A 20,676-nucleotide genomic window follows, 5' to 3' on the forward strand; every position below is an offset into this window, starting at 1 on the left:
TTGGGAGCATGCTGTGCTCTCCCTGATCTCAGTGCCCCCACCCGGGGGGGGGAGAGGAGAAGAGGCGCGTCTCATGCTGTCCAAGTGGCATGGCTCAACTGTGATGACGACGACCCTTAAGACGATTTAACTAATATATATATCTATAAATATATATGTATATCTCCGCGCCTGACCCCCTTCCCCTTCTAACTTCTCTGGCTCGAGGTTGAAGGGCTGAAACAGAATGTGGAATGCAATGGATGCTTGATTTGTTATGCCTTTTTTATATAAAGAAAAAGAAAAAAAAGAGATAAAAATCCACACTGGCCCAAATGGACACTTCTTGGCTTTTACTGTCTTGAATTTTATACTATGGACCCGCTGGGGGAAAGAAGGGTTAAGGAGGGAGCAGGGTGTTACCGAGGGGGGGGGCTTGCTATGTGCTCTCCCCCCCCCTATTCCCTTCCTTGGGAAGAAGCAGGGAGCATGGCATGGCGTCGGTGGGAGCAGCTAGTCCTCCCACCCCAGATCTTTTCTATATTTTTGTATGTGTGTGTGCGTGTGTGTCTGTGTTGCTGTCATCCTTGCGGGCCTTGCTCTTCCTCCTGTGGACGGGTTTTCTAAGGGGGTCTGTCGCTCCCTCCGCGCTTCCATCCTGGACAGTCCGGGGTGGGAAAATACTGTGATCCTCATCATCCCACCTTTCCTCTGCCCCTTAGCAGTTGGCCCCACTGCACAGACCCTGTGAGGAAGGGATCCGCCTCCCCCAGCCCCCAGCTCTAAGCAGCTCCAAATGTGAGGAGGACCCTTACCCTCCAGCAGGGCTCTGAGGTGGTGCCAGGGGGTTAGAATGACTTCAGGTCCATTCATGCCTTGGTGAACGGTGGATTTGGGAACCTTTCATGCTCCCTTGAATTCCCCATTGTCCATGCTGCTGACTACTGCTGTTCCACCCTTTCTCACTCCTAAGCAAAGTTTCCTTGCGCTTTGAAAATCTAAACAGGACGGCTACATCAGTTGCACAAGGGCTCTCCAGATTTATTTGATTATTTATTCCCATTTATTAAATTTATATACCACTCATAGAATCATAGAGTTGGAAGAGACCACAAGGGCCATCCAGTCCATCCCCCTGCCAAGCAGGAAACACCATCAAAGCATTCTTGACATATGCCTGTCAAGCCTCTGCTTAAAGACCTCCAAAGAAGGAGACTCCACTACACTCCTTGGTAGCAAATTCCACTGCCGAACAGCTCTTACTGTCAGGAAGTTCTTCCTAATGTTTAGGTGGAATCTTCTTTCTTGTAGTTTGAATCCATTGCTCCGTGTCCGCTTCTCTGGAGCAGCAGAAAACAACCTTTCTCCCTCCTCTATATGACATCCTTTTATATATTTGAACATGGCTATCATATCACCCCTTAACCTCTTCACCCAAAGATACACTATAAGGACACAAAACACATAACTAAAATAAAATAATAAATAACACCCACCCCTCCGCAGACACATTTAAAAGGCAATAGGTTGTTTAATTAGCCGAAGGCCTGGTTCTTAAAGGCATGTAATGAAGGCGCCGGTCAAGCCTCCCTGGGGAGAGCATTCCACAAATGGGAAGCCACTGCAGAAAAGGCCCTGTTCTTGTGTTGCCACCCTCTGGACCTCTTGTGGAGGAGGCACATAAAGAAGGGCCTCGGATGGTGGTCTCAGGGTCTGGATCAGTTCATGTGAGCTGTTTAAGGCTTTAGAGGTCAAGACCAGCACTTTGAATCGGGCCAGCAAGCACAGTTTGGGCCAGAATAGGTGTAATATGCTTGAACTGTGAGCCCCCTCCCCCCCAGCTGAGCAACCTGGCTGCTGATTTCTGCACCGGCCATAGAATTAGGGGTGAGAAGTGTGGGGCAGTAGTTGTGCGGAGAACGCCACATGGACAAGAGGAAGTTAAAGGAGGCACAAGGGATTCAACAACCACCAGGATATGGACAGGCCTAAATCTGTATGGTGGGTTAACTAGGCATACAGGCCAGGTTTATCTAGTCTCCAAACTTCTATCAGTTTTATGCCAGCTCAATTGTTATGGCTGCTTCAGAAGGATCCCCAGGGACTGTGGTTTGGTCAGGGCACTGATGGTTCTGTTAAAGATCCTTAGCACCTCCTCACACAACTATTGTAGCAAAGTTCCCTGGGGAGGAGAGCTACGAAAAAGCAGTGTTAAGTCTGTAGCGCATACCTACAGGTGAAACTCGGAAAATTAGAATATCGTCGAAAAGTGCATTTATTTCAGTAAAGCAACTTATTATTATTATTATTATTATTATTATTATTATTATTACAAATGCTTTCTTTTGGAAATTCCACAGTAATAAAACAAATAGTTACAATAATACAAAAATAAACAAAAATAAACATCACTATTACATTTCATTAATTACATTCCATTTATAATTGACCCGCCTAACAACAAATAATTACAATTACGACAAATAAAGGCTTGACATATCTTGCTTTGCATGTCATGCATCTATAAATAAATGCACTTTATTTAAATGCACTTTTTGACGATATTCTAATTTTCTGAGTTTCACCTGTATATGCCCAGAAAAAAGGGGACACACAGATGCAAGCCTGCGTATCCCCTTGGCATGCATCACTTCATAAATTCTGTCACCTGCATGCACACAGGTGTACTGTAGCACAAGTCTGCTCCCCCCCCCACATGCACATGCAGTAGAGACACACACACCTTTCAAAGCAGTTAAAAAGCATAACCCCTTTCCCATCCACTAGTAATTCTGGGAATTGTAATTCTTAGGGTTGCCAATGTTTAATACTGCTCCTTCTCCTAGGTCTGTGATATCAGCCTGACGTACAGAAATGATGCAGGTGAAGCTTCATTGTCCGCCACTGTTTCTCTATGCTAAATTGCTTATCACTTGATAAATGTCAACGGGTAAAGGCCCCAGAATCAGTAATTAAAGTTGGTAACCCTAATTCTGATAGGTGGCTGGTTCGCTTTAACAAAGATGTTTCAGCAACCCCAGTAGCTATGCTTCCATACACTCTTTTAGGACTAGTTTTAAACCATTTTGCATTTGGCTCTTTCCCCCTTTTTAAATCCCAGCTTTCTACTTGTTTCCTCAGTGCAGATGATTAACTCTAATAGATGTGAGGACTCCCCCTCATTTCCTCTAGAGGGAGCAGAACCCCCATGTTCAGAGGCAGTATACCTCTGGTCTAATCCACAGGGCTCATCTTGGGCTCATCTGATGCAGCATTCACGCAAGCCCCCCCCCCCGGTGACTCTGCAGAATTCATTCTTTGGCACAACTCTTCAAGGCGCAGGAGCCCTGCCATCTATTGCACTTGGTCACCCTGTGTTCAGCATGACCATTGAGAAATATATATCCCTGAAAAATGCACATCAGGAGAGAAGTGCAGTAAATGCAAACACGTGCCCCAAAGCACTTGCACACGCACACAAACAGATGCATGAATACAGACCCTCAACTCCCCTATCGAGACAATCAGGTCCATCCCTCCTGGTTTGGCTGCTTCTCCCATTTTTGTTTTTAACCAGATAATCCACAGAGAGCAGGTTGGGGGCCACTGAAGTGGGACTTCTGAGAGATGCTTCTGTTTGGTGTGTGGAACGGGGAGCAGGGAAAGAACCACGTTCCTAATATCTCTCATGATTTGGGGGTGAGGGTAGGGGGAAATGGTTTGCAGGGCCACTGGACCAGGAGTGGGCTTCGTTGGGCATCTCCTTGCCTTGCCAACCCCTGCAGCCTCCTGACCGAGCTGCTCCTCCTTGCTTTCACCATCTATTCGCCTACTTAGAGCGAGGAAAGAGCAACATCTTTTGCTTGCCTTGTGCTCTCCACTCTGGGTGGTTGCACTAGTTCGGGCTCAGAGGGAGATGGCAAAACGATAGGCAGCAGGAACAGGACACAAGGTGGGTGGGCTCCAAAGTCTGGAGATGAGTGGTTACTGCTAAATGCAGAAATGTGTATAGGGTGTGTCCCAGCAGGGTCCCACGCAGGCCCTGGTCTCTGTTCTGCCCCAGGCTTCTCTGTGTTTGCTGTCACCTTCTATGGAAAGTGCAATTTCACAGACATCTGCCCATCTTTTAGGAGAGGCAAGGCCTTTGGAAAAAGTAGCTCATTCCTAAGAATTTAAGGGAGCTGCTCTGTGGTAAGGGATGGACCAAGGGATGAACAGAGACCAGGGCATCTCTCACCAGCTGTATGCCATCCTGACTGGAGAGGACAGGTTTGCTGAAGGTGCGATGGCGGTCAGGTACCGCAATGGTCCCTTGTAGCTATTTTGAGGCAGCTCTGGCACAGCATACAAGATGACAGTGAAAGATGAGGGACAAAGGGCTGAAGGACTGTTCAGGTGATGTGGAGCGGAGGAGAGAGGGAGGAATAAAACCAGGTTCAGTTCAAGGAGATCCCTTCCAGTCAAGGATGCTTGATAAGTTACCATGGCTTCCTCCCCTCGCCACAACTTTGTGCAAACCCAGTCCAAAGTCGGTGGATCACCCTGCCCCACAACTAGCCTCTGGGCAGCCCTCCCCTTCCTGCCACCTCCCTTGATGCACCTGCAGAGCTGTGCCCCAAAGCCTATGCACCCCTCCCCCACTTTGCCCCCATCCTCTCCAGCCCTTGCACTAGCCCCCCTGCCACCAAATGAACAATATTGTTTCTATGTGTCCCCGTTTCTGCCCTGCCCTGCTCCCCCGATGTATGCCCCTGGCTGGTACGAGTGTCTGTTTTTGTTCTGTTTGTATCTGTAATTCATTAAAAGGCTGGTTCTACCTGACTGTGTCTCTCCATGCGTGTGTCTCTCTGTCTCTCTCTGTCTCTGTGGACTAGCCCTACTAATTTCACTCACTGCATCCTCTCACAAGTAGGATTGGGAGGGTGGTTTGCAAACGTTCCGCCTCCGGAGTCCTTTTCCCAGAGGGTTCTTGGATGGACATGCAGAAGGCCCCAGACTGAGAGCATAACCTAGAAAAACACAGGGCAAGCTATCATTCAGGGGAGCCTATCTGCCACCAGTGAGCTTCTCACTGAGGGATCCCTGATGAGTTTTCAAGAAGTCACAAGGTCATCCAGAAGGAATCATAGAATCATAGAATCATAGAATCATAGAATCATAGAGTTGGAAGAGACCACAAGGGCCATCCAGTCCAACCCCCTGCCAAGCAGGAAACACCATCAAAGCATTCCTGACAGATGGCTGTCAAGCCTCTGCTTAAAGACCTCCAAAGAAGGAGACTCCACCACACTCCTTGGCAGCAAATTCCACTGCCGAACAGCTCTTACTGTCAGGAAGTTCTTCCTAATGTTTAGGTGGAATTTTCTTTCTTGTAGTTTGAATCCGTTGCTCCGTGTCCGCTTCTCTGGAGCAGCAGAAAACAACCTTTCTCCCTCCTTTATATGACATCCTTTTATATATTTGAACATGGTTATCATATCACCCCTTAACCTTCTCTTCTCCAGGCTAAACATACCCAGCTCCCTAAGCCGTTCCTCATAAGGCATCGTTTCCAGGCCTTTGACCATTTTGGTTGCCCTCTTCTGGACACGTTCCAGCTTATCAGTATCCTTCTTGAACTGTGGTGCCCAGAACTGGACACAATACTCCAGGTGAGGTCTGACCAGAGCAGAATACAGTGGTACTATTACTTCCCTTGATCTAGATGCTATACTCCTATTGATGCAGCCCAGAATTGCATTGGCTTTTTTAGCTGCTGCATCACACTGCTGACTCATGTCAAGTTTGTGGTCAACCAAAACTCCTAGATCCTTTTCACATGTACTGCTCTCAAGCCAGGTGTCTCCCATCCTGTATCTGTGCCTTTCATTTTTTTTGCCCAAGTGTAGCACTTTACATTTCTCCTTGTTAAAATTCATCTTGTTTGCTTTGGCCCAGTTGTCTAATCTGTTAAGGTCATTCTGAAGTGTGATCCTGTCCTCTGGGGTGTTAGCCACCCCTCCCAACTTGGTGTCATCTGCAAACTTGCTCAGGATTCCCTCAAGCCCATCATCCAAGTCATTGATAAAGATGTTGAACAAGACTGGGCCCAAGACAGAACCCTGTGGCACCCCACTAGTCACTACTCTCCAGGATGAGGAGGAGCCATTGATGAGCACCCTTTGGGTTCGGTCAGTAATCCAGCTACAAATCCACTGAATGGTAGCATTGTCTAGCCCACATTTTACCAGCTTCTTTACAAGAATATCATGGGGCACCTTGTCAAAGGCCTTGCTGAAATCAAGATAGGCTACATCCACAGCGTTCCCTTCATCTACCAGGCTTGTAATTCTGTCAAAAAATGAGATCAGATTAGTCTGACATGACTTATTTTTCAGGAACCCATGCTGACTTTTAGTGATCACAGAGTTTCTTTCTAGGTGCTCACAGACTGTTTGCTTAATGATCTGCTCTAGAATCTTTCCTGGTATTGATGTCAGGCTGACTGGGCGGTAATTGTTTGGGTCCTCTCTTTTCCCCTTTTTGAAAATAGGGACAACATTTGCCCTCCTCCAGTCTGCTGGAACTTCGCCTGTTCTCCAGGAATTTTCAAAGATTATTGCCAGTGGTTCTGAAATCACCTCTGCCAGTTCTTTTAATACTCTTGGATGTAGTTCATCTGGCCCTGGAGACTTGAATACATCTAAACTAGCCAAGTATTCTTGTACTACCTCCTTACTTATTCTGGGCTGTGTTTCCCCTGCTGAATCATCTGCTCCATATTCTTCAGGTCGGGCGTTGTTTTCTTTCTTGGAGAAGACTGAGGCAAAGAAGGCATTGAGGAGTTCTGCCCTTTCTCTGTCCCCTGTTTGCATTTCACCATCTTCTCCTCTGAGTGACCCCAGCTACGTTCAAGGTTCAAGGTTTGAGTGCTGCTGATTCAGTGGCATAGGGTGGGTTGCCATTGCCCGGGGCTGCACAGAAGGGAGGGAGGGAAACGGACAGAGTATGCATGCATATTCAATGGTATCTGTGCCACCCAGGAGACTGCAGCCACAGAGATCAGAAGAGTCTGGAGAGGTCACTTCCTGGTTTGCATGGAGAAGCAGTTTGCAATGGAAGTGTGCAGATGCATAGAGGCAGCACCAAGTGTTGAAATTTTGCACCCCTAACAATTTTGCGCCCAGGGCCACCCGAGGCAACACCACTGTGTTGATTATTTCATCTTTGTTTGATTTATTGCATTTCCACCCTACCTTTCCTCTAAGGAGCTCACAGTGGCAGGCATGGTTTCCCCTGCTCTCCATTTTACCCCCACAACAACCCTGTAAGGTAGGTTAGGCTGAGAGATGGAGACTGGCCCAAGGTCACCGAGTGAGCTTCATGGCTGAGTGAGGATTTCGACTCTACTCTCTAAGGTCCTAGCCTGAAACTCTAACCACTACGCCACACTGCCTCTCCTGTGCAGCCACAAGGTAATCACCCACTCCCAAGAGGTAAGCGTTGATAGGGCTGGGGGAATCTCAAGCTTTTCAGAAGTATAAAAAAGCCATAAGAGGGGAAAGAACACCAGAAGCTTCCAAATAAGGACCAAAATATATATGTGTGTGTGTGTGTGTGTGTGTGTGTGTGTGTGTGCGTGTGTTAGAGAACAGAATGGCATGGCTGGACTCCTGAACACACTGCAAGGTTTTGTTGCAATTCCACCACCGCAGACTACCGCAGTCTAATCTTTACCAGCTTTCCACACCATCTCTTCTGCAAGATCAGCAGATCTCATCCCCAGGGAACTGATCAATCTGAACCACTGGCTATATTCCCGTGAGATCTTACATATAAACTCAGTCTCTTCTTTTGTAATCGCCACAATCTTCACTTAGTTCAAGAAATGGAGATCTCAACCCAGAGGTTAGACTTCTGTAGGTTAGATTTTTCTCCTAGGGGCGTTCTCGCTGCTGAAAATTTCTGTTGCCCTTTTCTGCAGCTTTGCAAAATCCTTTTTGAGATGAGATGACCAGGAGTGGGCACAGGGACCCACGTGCAGTCATCCAGAGACTGTGGTCACAATGACTGGGGTAGCACTGCCTTCCATCTTTGACTTGCTCCCATTCTTATCCGAGGATCTCTAGACGGTTTACCTGGGTCTCCTCCTGCGCTTTGGATTCTTACAACAACCCTGTCAGGTAGGTTAGGCTGGGAGTTGGAGGCTGGCCCAAGAAGAGCTGTTGCTCACCAGGCATCATATGAGGTGGTGTGAAACAACCACAACATCAAGAGATGGCAATTGCCTGGCCACCATCCGTCAGCCTCTCCTTCTCTCCAAATCTGCAATACAGTACAGGAATAATAAACCACTAGCCTACCTTGTAGGGCCGTTGTCTGAGGTCGTGCATAAAGCACTTTGAGCCCCAATGCTAAATAGGGGCATCAGCATCCTGCTGAGCAAGGCCACTGGTCCATCTATCCTAGTATTGTCTACCCTGGTTGGCAGCAGCTCCCTTTAGGGCTCTCTCTTAGCCCTGCCAAGGAATGCTGGGGTTTGTACCTGGGACTTTGGCCCTGCATACCTGAAGGAGTGTCTCCACCCCTATCATGCAGCCTGGACCCTGAGATCCAGCTCTGAGGGCCTTCTAGCGGTTCCCAAATTGCGAGAAGTGGGGAACTAGGCAGAAGGCCTTCTCAGTAGTGGCACCTGCCTGTGGAACGCCCTCCCACCAGATGTCAAGGAAACAAACCACTGATACAGGCAGCCCTGTATAGGGAAGCTTTTAATGTTTGATGTTTTACTGTGCTCCATGTTTTAAATTTGTTGGAAGCTGCCCAGAGTGGCTGGAGCAATCCAGTCAGATGGCAGGCATATGAATAAAATTGTTGTTGTTGTTGTTGTTGTTGTTGTTGTTGTTGTTGTTGTTGTTGTTATACTGAGCTATGGCCCTTTCCCATAAAATAGGTCCTCTGCTGGACACTGCTCCCATTCCAACCATTGTCTGATGTGGCATATATATATATATAGTCTCCCAGGTAAAGGGACCCCTGACAGGTCCAGTCGCAGATGACTCTGGGGCTGCAGCGCTCATCTCGCTTTACTGGCCAGGGGAGCCAGCGTACAGCTTCCAGGTCATGTGGCCAGCATGACTAAGCCGCTTCTGGCGAACCAGAGCAGCGCACGGAAACGCCGTTTACCTTCCCACCAGAGCGGTACCTATTTATCTACTTGCACTTCATGCTTTCGAACTGCTAGGTTGGCAGGAGCTGGGACCGAGCAACGGGAGCTCACTCCGTCACAGGGATTCAAACCACCGACCTTCTGATCGCCAAGCCCTAGACTCAGTGGTTTAACCCACAGCACCCCCCGCGATCCTCTAGTCTCCCGGGTAGCTGAGCAGAAAAACCGAGGCTCGGAGGGGGTAGGGGTGGGCTTCACCCTGCCCCATTGTTCTCATCACCTCTCACTCCCTGCCGCTGAGAATGCAGCTTCCTTATCTCGCATTCCAGCACAAGGGCACAGCGACTAGGCCAATTATGGACATCTTGGCTCTGCTGGACCAGGACAAAGCCCTTCCCTCCCCCGTCCATGTAGGCACTTCAGACCCCGTAGTCCCACACTGCACCCAGGAGAGAGCTGTTGCCACCATCGCCCAGGTAATGTCTTCAGTGAGCTCATCCTCGTCCTCTTCCACCTTCCGCTCAGAGCACATCAGCACCTACAGTCCTGGGAAGCCTTGCTTCGAACCTCTGCTGGACCCTCCCCATGGGATCTTCGGGACCGGGAGAGCTCGAGAGTCCTACGGGTACTCGGGTGAGTGAGCCCATCTGGGGCAGCCAGGGGCACTGACCCCACAGGCTCTGAGCTTGAGCAACAGGAGGCGAGAGTCAGGGTTGGCCCAAGGGTGCTGGCTGCAGTGCCAAGCAAATGGACTTTCTGCATCTTTTGCCTGCCTGACCTTAGGTCAGTGGCTGGGTATCTTTGTTCAAATGCCACATTCTGATGGGACTGCAGCCAAAGTGGGCAACGGCTTCTCTCTCTCTCTCTCTCTCTCTCTCTCTCTCTCTCTCTCTCTCTCTCTCTCTCTCTCTCTCTCTCTGTGTGTGTGTGTGTGTGTGTGTGTGTCAACCCCTTTCTCTCTTTTTTCCTCCCTCCCATCTCTTTCTCTCTATCCTCTCTGTCTCTGCCAACCCCTTTCTCTCTTTGCCACATTGCTACCCTTTTTCACCACCCCCTTTCTCCCCCCCTCTCTCTGCCACCCCTTTTCTCCCTCCCTCATTCCCTCTCTCCTTCTACCATCCCCTTCTGTCTCTCTGTCTCTGCCTCTCTCTTTCCCCTCTCCTCTCTTTTTCCATCTTTCATCTTCCATCTTCCATCTTTCTCCTGCTGCTACAGGAACAGATCCTCCTTCCTGCCAGAGCTCTGAAGTGATGGTTTGCCAAGGGCTTTCCCCCCTCCACATCCCTTCACCCCATCCATTTCAGCTTTGCCCCTTCCCATCCCCTCTCCAGCCCTCTTTCTCTCCCGACAGCCTCCTCTTCACACCCACCCACACCCGTTGTTGCAATGGCCAGATACGTGTTCCAAGGGGCCACCCTCACTCCTCTGCATCTCCTCTGCCTTTGCTTCCCTCCACCCTCCCACAGGTTCACCCCCATCAGCACACCCTTCTGCTCTGGGCAGCAGCAACGTGATCGCTAGTGGTGACAAGTACCAGGTCATGGCGGATGTCAGCCAGTTTGAGCCTCACGACATCGTGGTGACCACTTATAACTATTGCATTGTCATCCAGGCAGAGAAGGTGAGATGGCCAATGGTGGCGGGGTTGGGGGGCTGGAATCAAAACTGCAGGAGGCCTGGTTGCAGGCTGTTGTATGGGCGTAGCCAAGGGGGGGACAGATCCACCAAAAAATATTGAAAAGCATTGAAAAGAACACACACACACTTCACACACCCCAGCTCAACAACTTGGACTGCCCACCCCCTCTAACAAAAATCCTGACTATGGGCTGTTGGGTGGATTTTTGATGAGCATGAGAGGATATTTTGTTTATTCATTATCCTCTTACTTGTGTAAGAGTGCAAACACCTATTTCAGCACAGTTAAAAATCGCCATCCATGTGCAGCTTATATTTGGAAGCTCGGGAGACAAGGCTGTGTAACCTTCTAGAAAGAGCAATTATTATCTGCAAGGATGCTTAGGCAGATTCAGATCACCTCTCTTCTTATATATTTCCATCTTAACAAAGAAAATCACCCTAGGACTCTTTTAGGCAAAGAAGAAAATATAAGGTTTACTCACTTGTAAGTCTTGCCAGGATTCAACACATACACTGGAGAAAATCGAGCAGGCAATAGTCCTAAAAAGTTACAAAAATCCATAGTCCCATTTGAAATGGAATGCACATTCTTGAGGAGAGCTCGTAGACGGCCCATCCCATTGTAGGTTAGAAGAAGAGAGTGCAGCCATAGGAAGAAAAAGATTATGTATTCTATTGTTCCCTTTCGTCCCACAAAAGTTTAGAGGATGTGACATCATATAGTCTCCTGTTTGTGACTCTGTAGCAGTCGTGCATTTGTGATTTTGGCTGCAAATTTTCTAGCCCTGGCTATAGCTCTGGGGTGAGGACAGCTTTGCATGGAAAGACCTTAGCTGGGGGGGGGCATCTGATTTGCATGCAAGAGAGCTAGGAAAATCCTTGGAGAGCCTGTCAGTCAGTGTCAAGAAGGCATCCCCAAACTGGTTTGAACAACAACTCCCTTCCATGGCCGTGCTGGTGCTGATGAGAGTTGAAGTACAACATTATAGGTGTGGGGGAACCAGATTGGGGAAGGCAGGTGCAGACAGTTCTGTTACTGAATTGAATGCATGGAAGACCTGGTTTGGGATAAGGCAGTTTCTTACATTTCAAAAGAACCAACAGCTAGAGATGGATGCTTGAGGTCTTCCCTAATTTGCACACCTTCACCCTCAGAAAGCGTTTGAACTTTTTGTCCTGCTTTGATGCATGATGGTAGGTGCTCCTTTGAAGAACTGAACTTACCTTTTAGCCAGTGTAAGCTTGGTACATGAGATGTGTAAAATGCAAGAGCTGGTTTTGGGCAAATGCCTAAGGCAGGGTGTTTTGCTTGCCCCACAGGTGGCTGAAGACGGCACTGTCTCTAACACCTTCACCCACAAGTGCCAGCTCCCAGAAGACATGGATCCTCTGTCCATCAGTTGCTCCCTGAACAATTCCGGCATGTTGGTCATCACTGCCAGGCGGCAACTCCTGGCGCCACCTCCTGTCTTCCGCACGGAGGTCAAGCTTTAACAGTGCATTTTGTCACAACCTGGGAAGCAGAGCTCCTTCATAAAACTACTTTGCCTTGGGTAGATTTGTCCAGTAGCCTTCTTCTTGAATTGTTTGATTGGCACCTCTGAATAGCCCGATGTCCCATCATACACTGCTGCTACAGAACCTTGGAACTTCTGCCTGCAATGCATGGTGGGAACCATCCCCATGCACGTCTCTTTTGCTGCAGGGATAAAAACTACCTGTAGACTCAAAACAGTGTGTCTATACCAGGGGTCGGCAACCTAAGGCCCATGGGCCACAAGCAGCCCATAGAGGTCGTTTAACCGGCCCATGTACCACCACCGCCCGCTCGGTCGGCTCCCATGTGCCGTGCTAAACCGGTGCAGAGCAGAGTGGGAACCGCCTTCTGTGACACTGACTGGCTTGGAAGCTCCTGCAGCCAATGGGAAGCTGCGCACACCACTCTGCGCTGGAAGGAGCACTGGTAATAGCATTTGCGCATGTGTGCGCACTCTGGCCCACCGCAGTGTCTGTAGGACCATGAACCGGCCCAAACCACAAAAACTTTGCCGGCCCCTGGTCTATACTGAGTCAGACTATCTCAGTACAGTACTGTCAAGTGACAGGCGGAAGCTGTCCAGGATTTCAGGCACAATTTTTTCCCCAGCCCTACCTGGAGATACCAGGAATTGAACCTGCGAACTTCTGCACTCGAGGCAGATGCTCTACCCCTGAGCTATGGCCCTTCCTTCCTTGGCACTAGATGCAAATAGGACTCTGGAGCCCTGCTGTGGGACCGGGAGACCCCTGCTACAATTCTGGAAACCACCACAAGAGCAGAAGAAGAGGCCCTTAATCTTGCTCAAACACCTCCCATTTTTCCATCCTTCAGTAAAGATCACTTCCTGCCCTGCAAGGTCTCTCCTCCTGGCTAGAATTGTCTCAATGTCACCTTCTTCTTGGCTTCTTTCCCTAGCAATTCCCCTCTTTGATAGCATGGACAAGGATGAAATGGGACCCAGACCTTTATCTATTGCCAGAAGATTAGCTGCGTTGATATTTTTTATTTTTATTTTTGCAGCAAAAGCAATAAAAGAGTCTTGTGGCACCTCAAAGACAAATTGGTTAAGTCTCTTCCAAGAATTCTGGAAGGCGTCAGGTTGGGGAGTGCCAAACTTTATCTAACACCCTTTGCAGGAAGGGAATCTTGGTAACTGGCAGGTCCACCAGGAATGAGCCAGTGGGCCACAATCAGTGCCAGTTACTCCAAGTTTTGCAGGGCACTTGGGGGAAGATACCCTCAATCTAGCCCTGCCTGATCGCCATGGCCTCTGCTGCCCTCTCCCCCTGATCCCAAGCCCCAGACATGTCTTGAAGGAGAGGCCAAGGAACCTGAAGGCTGCCCTACTGGCACACTGGGAGAGAGCAGGAGCAGGTGAAGAGACAGAGGCAATGAAGAGGAAGAGGAGCAGGGCCAGAGGGTTGGCAGAGGGGACCCAGAGGTCCCCTGCTGGGGTGCTAGCAGAGGACAGGTGCCAGATCACAGCAGAATGGCTCATTAGAGTAGACGGGGCACTGCCCCCCTCTGCCAGCATTCACTTGTCTACCTCCTTACTTACAACCAGCCAAGGGGATGGCACTCCACACACCGTACATTTGAAGCACATCCAAAGTATCCCCAAGAATCCTGGCAGCTGTATTTCCCCCTTTACAAAGCAACAATTCCCAGCCCTCTTAACAAACTGTGCTTCCTGGGATTCAACACACTTTACATGTGTGTTGAACAGTCTTCATGGCAATTGGACAAGTTGTCCAATTGGTGGCATCATCATCATCATTATTTCCCACCATTTTCCCTGATAGAGACTCAAGTCAGCTTACAGATGAAACGAGAACTTGGCCGGTAGGCGGGTGGAATCAAAAGTAGAATGGCTTGGCTGTGGCTCCACCTGTTGGCAACCTCCCAGTCTCCCGCCCTACCAGCCTCAGTGGGCAGCAGCAACCACTGTGCCTGCTGATGCTGTTGTTCCACAGCACGGCGCACCTGCTGCCCATCCCTAGTTAGAATCATAGAATCGTAGAGTTGGAAGAGACCACAAGGGCCATCCAGTCCAACCCCCTGCCGAGCAGGAAACACCATCAAAGCATTATTGACATATGCCTTTCAAGCCTCTGCTTAAAGACCTCCAAAGAAGGAGACTCCACCACACTCCTTGGGAGCAAATTCCACTGCCGAACAGCTCTTACTGTCCAGGAAGTTCTTCCTAATGTTTAGGTGGAGTTTTCTTTCTTGTAGTTTGAATCCATTGCTCCGTGTCCGCTTCTCTGGAGCAGCAGAAAACAACCTTTCTCCCTCCGCTATATGACATTCTTTTATATATTTGAACATGGCTATCATATCACCCCTTAACCTTCTCTTCTCCAGGCTAAACATACCCAGCTCCCTAAGCCGTTCCTCATAGGGTATTGTTTCCAGGCCTTTGACCATTTTGGTTGCCCTCTTCTGGACACGTTCCAGCTTGTCAGTATCCTTCTTGAACTGTGGTGCCCAGAACTGGACACAGTACTCCAGGTGAGGTCTGACCAGAGTTCAAGGTGTTGCTTTGGGTGTGTAAGAGAAAGAGAAAGGAAGGAAGGAAGGAAAGGGTGCAGGAAAGGGTTAAAGCTGAAGCTGTGCCAAAACCATCATCACATAGGAGTTGTATACTGAGTCAGACCATTGGTCCTCCAAGCTCATTATTATCTACACTGCTTGGCCTTCCAAGACTGTGGAAAAGTTTTCAGACAGGAGTCCTTCCCAGACCTACCTGGAGATGCCAGAAACTGAACCCGGGACCTTGTGCACTCAAAGCAGATGCTCTACAGCTAAACTAGGCCCTTCCCCATGAGCTCAAAGTAGAAATCAGGAGAGCTCAGAGATGCTAGCTAAAAAAAGAGCCACTTGACCTCTGTGCGGGGTTTTTCAGTGCTTGCCCAGCTCCAAAAGAATTGCCCAGTTCTGACCTTGCTGCACCCACATACATTGCCACAGGGGCAGGCAGCATTTCTGCCCCTCCTCCTCCCATTGGTCCCAGTCTAAACCCACGCCAACAAACCCGAAATAGTTTTATTTCTCTGCAGCTGACCAGCCTGCTGCCTCCATCCCACCAAGAGCTCTTTTGAAAGGACCAGCACAACTTTGGCAGAGGAGGAGCTGCTGGCGCTCGCTGACTGCCTCCTTCTTTTCTCTCCCTTCTTTTTTTTTTCCGGAGGAGATGCCAGCTGCTCATTACATCTCTATAGCACAGTAGTTTTATTTCCGTTTCCCTCTCTATTCCAAGCCCCAGGATTCCTGGCTCAGCATTTTTGTGCGCAGCTCCCGGAAGGCCAGCTCAGACCCTTTATTGACTAGGCAGAGAGAGAGAGAGAGAGAGAGAGAGAGAGAGAGAGAGAGAGAGAGAGAGAGAGAGAGAGAGAGAGAGTTTTCTGGCAATAAAATAAAGGCAGAGGGGGAGAGAGAGAGCTGCTGGAGGTGGCAGGAGGATATGAGTTCTGCAAGATCTGAGCTTGAGGGCAGAATCCTAGCTTCCCAGAACCCTTCAGTGACGAATGCAGGCCAATTCCTATGTGGCACACTTCCCCATGGAAAACACAGGCCTGGTTCTCTAGCACAGAATTCAGCTGCCAGGGGCAATAGAGATGGTGGCAGCAATGAGGTTGTGCTTTCACCTTTTAAGAAAAATCCAGGCGAGACAGCAGCCCGTAAGAAAATGTTGAAAATGTGCCAAGGGATGGGGTGAGGACTTCCGTGTGTGCTACTTAGCTCTGTGTCGCATGAAGCTGCCTTCTACCAAGCTGGGATAGCTCATTCGGTAAATCATGTGACTTAATCTCAGGGTCATGGGTTCGAGCCCTACCTTCCAGCTCTACAATTCTATGATTTTAAGTCAGTACTTTGGGCCACATAGGGCCAGCCCTATTTTTAGACAAACAGGCGGCTGCCTCAGGCAGCAGTGTGGTTAAGTCACTTGGAGACATTTCAGGCACATTGCCTTCGCCGTGGCTAATAACCTTTGATGGCTGAATTTGCCTATCCCCTTCTAAACCTAGCCAGCACTGTGATCCGTTGTGGCAGGGAGTTCCGCAGTTCGAGCAGGGTCGCCTTTTCTCTGCTCGGCTTCTGTGAATGACCTCAGTTGGAACTGAACTCTGCATGCAAACCATGAAGGATGGCCCCTCACTGCCTTCTCAAAGCATCGCAGAATTGTTGGAAAGGGTCCCCAAGTAGTCCTAACTTTGCAACGCAGAAACCCCAGCTAAAGAATCGCTGACAGCTGGCTATCCAACCTCTCCTTCTATCCCCTTCCTGGGTAGTCTGGTCTGTTTGTTTTTGCCTGTAGAAGCTCTGGGCACCTGCGTACTCGTCCCCCGTTAACCTCCAGGCGCCTCCATCTCTCTGCCTCGCTCGTTTCTCCTCCTCCTGCAACGCGGCACTCATCACGCGGCGAAAAAGGCCTTTCCGAGGGCCGAGGCGAGGTCTGCGCAACAGCTACGGAGTGCGCCAGCTGCCGCCGACAGGCAAAGAGGTCGGAGGGTCGCGGGTCTTGCAGCAGGCTCGGCCCGCTGCATCAGCCACACGGCCGCCCTGGCGCGGCTGAAGCCCCAAGGAGAGCTTCTCTCATTCGGTGTCAGCAGAGAGAGGCGGCCGGGAGGAAGACAAGCGGCGGCAGAGCAGTGCGATCGGTGGAAGCAGCTGGAGCCAGGAGGCGCCGCTGGTGGCGGGGTGGGAGAAGCGGTGGAATTTGGAAGGACAGGCCGATGCAAGGCGGAGGCTGCTGCGAAGCTTCATGAACTACGAACCCCGAAATTTCGAATCCCCTCTGGAGCCAAAGATTCGAATCCCCTCTGGCGCCAAGGATTTGTAGTCGTTGTGTAGCGCGAGCGTTCTGCCAGCCACCCCAAAACTGAGTAATCGAAGCGACTACAGGTTTGGAGGGGACCCAAAATTTCGGGGTTAATGAGGTTCTCCGGAGAGACTAGGGTGGGCCTGTTGGCGGAGAAGGGAGAGTAGATGGGCGGGAAAGGGTTAAAACAGGCGGACAAGCTCCCTTGGTCTGGAAGCGGGTTTTCCTCAGGACCTGCAGCAGGGGAGCTAAGGTTTAACCCCCCCCCCACACAAACACACACTCCACCCATATTGTGGTCGCAATTCACCATCATTCCCTTTCTCTCTCTCCCCCCCCCCAACCTCTGGTGCCATGTGCATTTCTAAAAACCAGCAGGTTAAATTCAAAGGGGGGCCTTTATTGACAAAATAGCCTACTTAGAATCTTCTTTGCATGTGCTAAGTATTAGGGAAGTGGAAGACAGGAGTGCCTGGCGTGCTCTGGTCCATGGGGTCACGAAGAGCTGGACACGACTAAACAAAGTATTAGGACATTCCAGGTTAAGGCTCCACAAGCCAGAGTTGCGGACATAGGGATTCCCACATAGGGCAAGTTTTGGGCATGAAGCGCTGCCATAGAATCATAGACTCAGAGTTGGGAGAGACCACAAGGGCCATCCAGTCCAACCCCCTGCCAAGCAGGAAACACCATCAAAGCATTATTGACATATGCCTGTCAAGCCTCTGCTTAAAGACCTCCAAAGAAGGAGACTCCTCCACACTCCTTGGTAGCAGAAAACAATCTTTCTCCCTCCTCCATATGACATCCTTTCATATATTTGAACATGGCTATCATATCACCCCTTAACCTTCTCTTCTCCAGACTAAACATACCCAGCTCCCTAAGCCGTTCCTCATAAGGCATCGTTTCCAGGCCTTTGACCATTTTGGTTGCCCTCTTCTGGACACGTTCCACCTTAGTTTAGCTAGCCAGTCAAAGCCATTCCTATGGTGGGGCCCCTGCCACTTGCTGACAGCTGAGTGCATGCTGGGGACCAAAGGTGGGCAAACTGCCCCAGAAGCAGCATGGCATGCCCCTCACCAGAGGTACTACCCCTCCCCTAATGCCCCATATGCTCCAGCAGTACCCCATGGCTTACACAAGACAACAGACACTCATTAGTTCATTTTATTTAATAGCTCTATTTGCAATCTCTCTTCTTCTTTTTATTAAATTAATATAAAAAACCCTCTGTATTTACATGTCAGGTACCAACCCCTCACCTCTCCTCACCTCTGGATTCAAGAATAGGGTGGGCGCCAGAGAGAGGGGTGGGGAAAGTGAAACAGTTCAGAGTCCTTATTGGGGGGCATTGGGGAAGAGAGGGAGGGGGGAGAGGCTCCCCAAGGCTCAGTAGCTCAAGAGATCCAGTGTGTTCACCCATGTAAAAATCATTAATAAAAGCAGGGGAAAGCCTATCCGCCATATCAGGGATAGTCCCCAGCAGCCCCAGGCAGTGTGGCCAATGGTCAGGGGTGGTGACAGTTGTAGTCCAGCAACTTTGGTGAGGAGGGACACAGGCTCCCCCACTCCTGCATTGTTTTCACATTCGGACCTCCCTAAGCTGGAGACACAGGACTCATCGACTGGACTGCAAATGGGTGGGGAATGGCAGTGAGAAAGAAGAGATAAGCAAAAAAGAAAAAGGCAGGTGATAATGGCCTGGGCAACTGGACTTTGGGCCTGGTCCTACAGGCAGGAGTGGCTCCTTCAGGTGGAATATGCCCCCCACTCCTCAGGTTCAGAGTGACCTGTGCAAAGAAGCAGAGGTGGACCAGGTGGGGTTTAAGCACCTCAGCTCACAATTTCCTTGGTCCTATCTGACTGGATCCCATTTTAAGGTAGATGCGAGGCCAATGGAAAGGTAGGATGGGGTGTGTTCAGTTATTTTACATGTGCGCATTTGTAAAACCGATGCCCTCTTACCCACAAACATCTTGAGCATGCCCTGAGACTAATGGCAGCGTGAGAGGGACTGCAGTGGTGTACGACCGAAAACAGGACCCCAACAGTGGCACAGGTGTGATTTCAACATCAGGCAAGGCGCAGGATGAAGGACTTCATTGCCGTTGTCAGACGTCTAGGTCCCACTGAGGTGTGGGCTGATGAGAGGAGTAGGAGGGTCCTCTCGCTTGGCCCCGAATTTGTTCTGCCCCCTCCTCTCCTCCAGAGCAAGAACGGGGCAGGAACGGGCTTGTGGCTTCGTGCCCCGTGAGGCCTTGAAGCTGCTCTGGTTTTCTGGCCGAGAGGCCTTTTCGCAAGTCTCTCGGGGCAGTAGTGGGTCCCCGGGCTGGAACGCTAAGCGAAGGACCCTGGGAGGACTTTGGCCAGAACTAAATGGCCATGGTGTGGCAATACTGGCTTCTCCGCCAACCGGTTAGCAAGACTTCCTCCACTGTCACTGGCATTTCTCGTCACTCTCCGAAGGGCTGGACTCACGGGGGATGGAGTGCCTGTTTCGCCGGTCCCACAGCTGGTGGATCTCTGTGGCCTCTGTCTCACTGCTGCTAGTCGTGCTGTCCCGGAAGCTGGCCAATGGGGGCCGCACCTTCACCCCCTTGGCGGTTACTGAGCCTTCAATGGCTTTTCGCAACTGAAGAAAGAAAGGGGGGGAGGGATTGATTGATTGATTTACTATTTATTTACAACATTTATTTCCCACCTTTTTTCTCCAACTAGCTAATAGGAACAAAACAAAAAATTCCTTCCAGTGCATGCACACGAAAGCTCATACCAGTGACAAACTTAGTTGGTCTCTAAGGTACTACTGGAAGGAATTTTTTTATTTTGTTTCAACTATGCCAGACCAACACCAGTTACCTACCTGTAACTACAGCTAACAGGAGTGAGCCAGCAATAAATCACACTGAGCAAGTTGGTGTTAACTCTTTGTTAGCAGAACCAGGATTTGCACAGGTGTGTCAGGCCTAATGAGCACAGCAACTTGTATCTGCCAGGTTTGGCTCCATGGATCAACTGCTGAGACTGAAGGTCCCTGCCTCGCCACAGCCACCTTTTGCTCCATCCCAGTTATTGCCAACAAACCACTGGAGTTAAATGGGGGTGATGCTACCCTCAGGCATCTGGGGTGGATTAGACGGCAGCCCCCCTTCCACTCTCTCTCTCTCTCTCTCTCTCTGTGTGTGTGTGTGTGTTGGAGGGGGCCCATGCATGTTAGGACTGAAAGGAAGCTCTCTTGAGCTCTCCCACCCCCAGACCGAGTACTCACCTCCTTGAGGGACACCATGCCAATGAGGCGTCCGATGCTGGTGACATAGGCGTGGTCCACCCCCAGGAGAGAGAATATGGTGTGTGTCTGGAAGAGCCAAAAGCAAAATCAGCAGCAATCACTCACATATTCCTTTGCTCCACTATCTCAGTACAGTATCTAGGATTGAACCAAGATTCCGTGACTCCTGCCCTGGCAAACCATCTGGACTAGACTACTGCAATGCGCTCCACATGAGACAGCCCTTGAAGAAACTTCAACTGGAGCAGAACACAGCC

The 20,676-nt window shown here is 49.9% G+C and overlaps 2 protein-coding genes across 4 annotated transcripts in view; one reads left to right on the top strand and one right to left on the bottom strand.

Moving 5' to 3' along the window:
* The first annotated feature begins 9,459 nt into the window (after positions 1 to 9,459).
* On the top strand, positions 9,460 to 12,735 carry LOC118093417 (heat shock protein beta-7-like). The gene is made up of 3 exons (XM_035132471.2): positions 9,460 to 9,757; positions 10,591 to 10,745; positions 12,086 to 12,735. The coding sequence occupies exons 1-3, from the start codon at positions 9,481 to 9,483 to the stop codon at positions 12,257 to 12,259; spliced, it is 606 nt and encodes a 201-aa protein (XP_034988362.2). The 5' UTR covers positions 9,460 to 9,480; the 3' UTR covers positions 12,260 to 12,735.
* The window catches only part of CLCN2 (chloride voltage-gated channel 2), a 76,825-nt gene continuing 68,883 nt past the window's right edge, over positions 12,735 to 20,676 (bottom strand). For all 3 annotated transcript variants that reach the window (XM_060274340.1, XM_035133465.2, XM_035133464.2), the window contains 2 exons: positions 20,399 to 20,485; positions 12,735 to 19,762 (listed from right to left, as the gene is read on the bottom strand). In XM_060274340.1, the coding sequence (XP_060130323.1) occupies positions 19,568 to 19,762; positions 20,399 to 20,485 (282 nt within the window). In that variant the 3' untranslated portion in view covers positions 12,735 to 19,567. The remainder of the gene's footprint in view (positions 19,763 to 20,398; positions 20,486 to 20,676) is intronic.

The sequence above is a fragment of the Zootoca vivipara genome, chromosome 5 (genome assembly GCF_963506605.1).
Source record: "Zootoca vivipara chromosome 5, rZooViv1.1, whole genome shotgun sequence".
Lineage (NCBI taxonomy): Eukaryota > Metazoa > Chordata > Lepidosauria > Squamata > Lacertidae > Zootoca > Zootoca vivipara.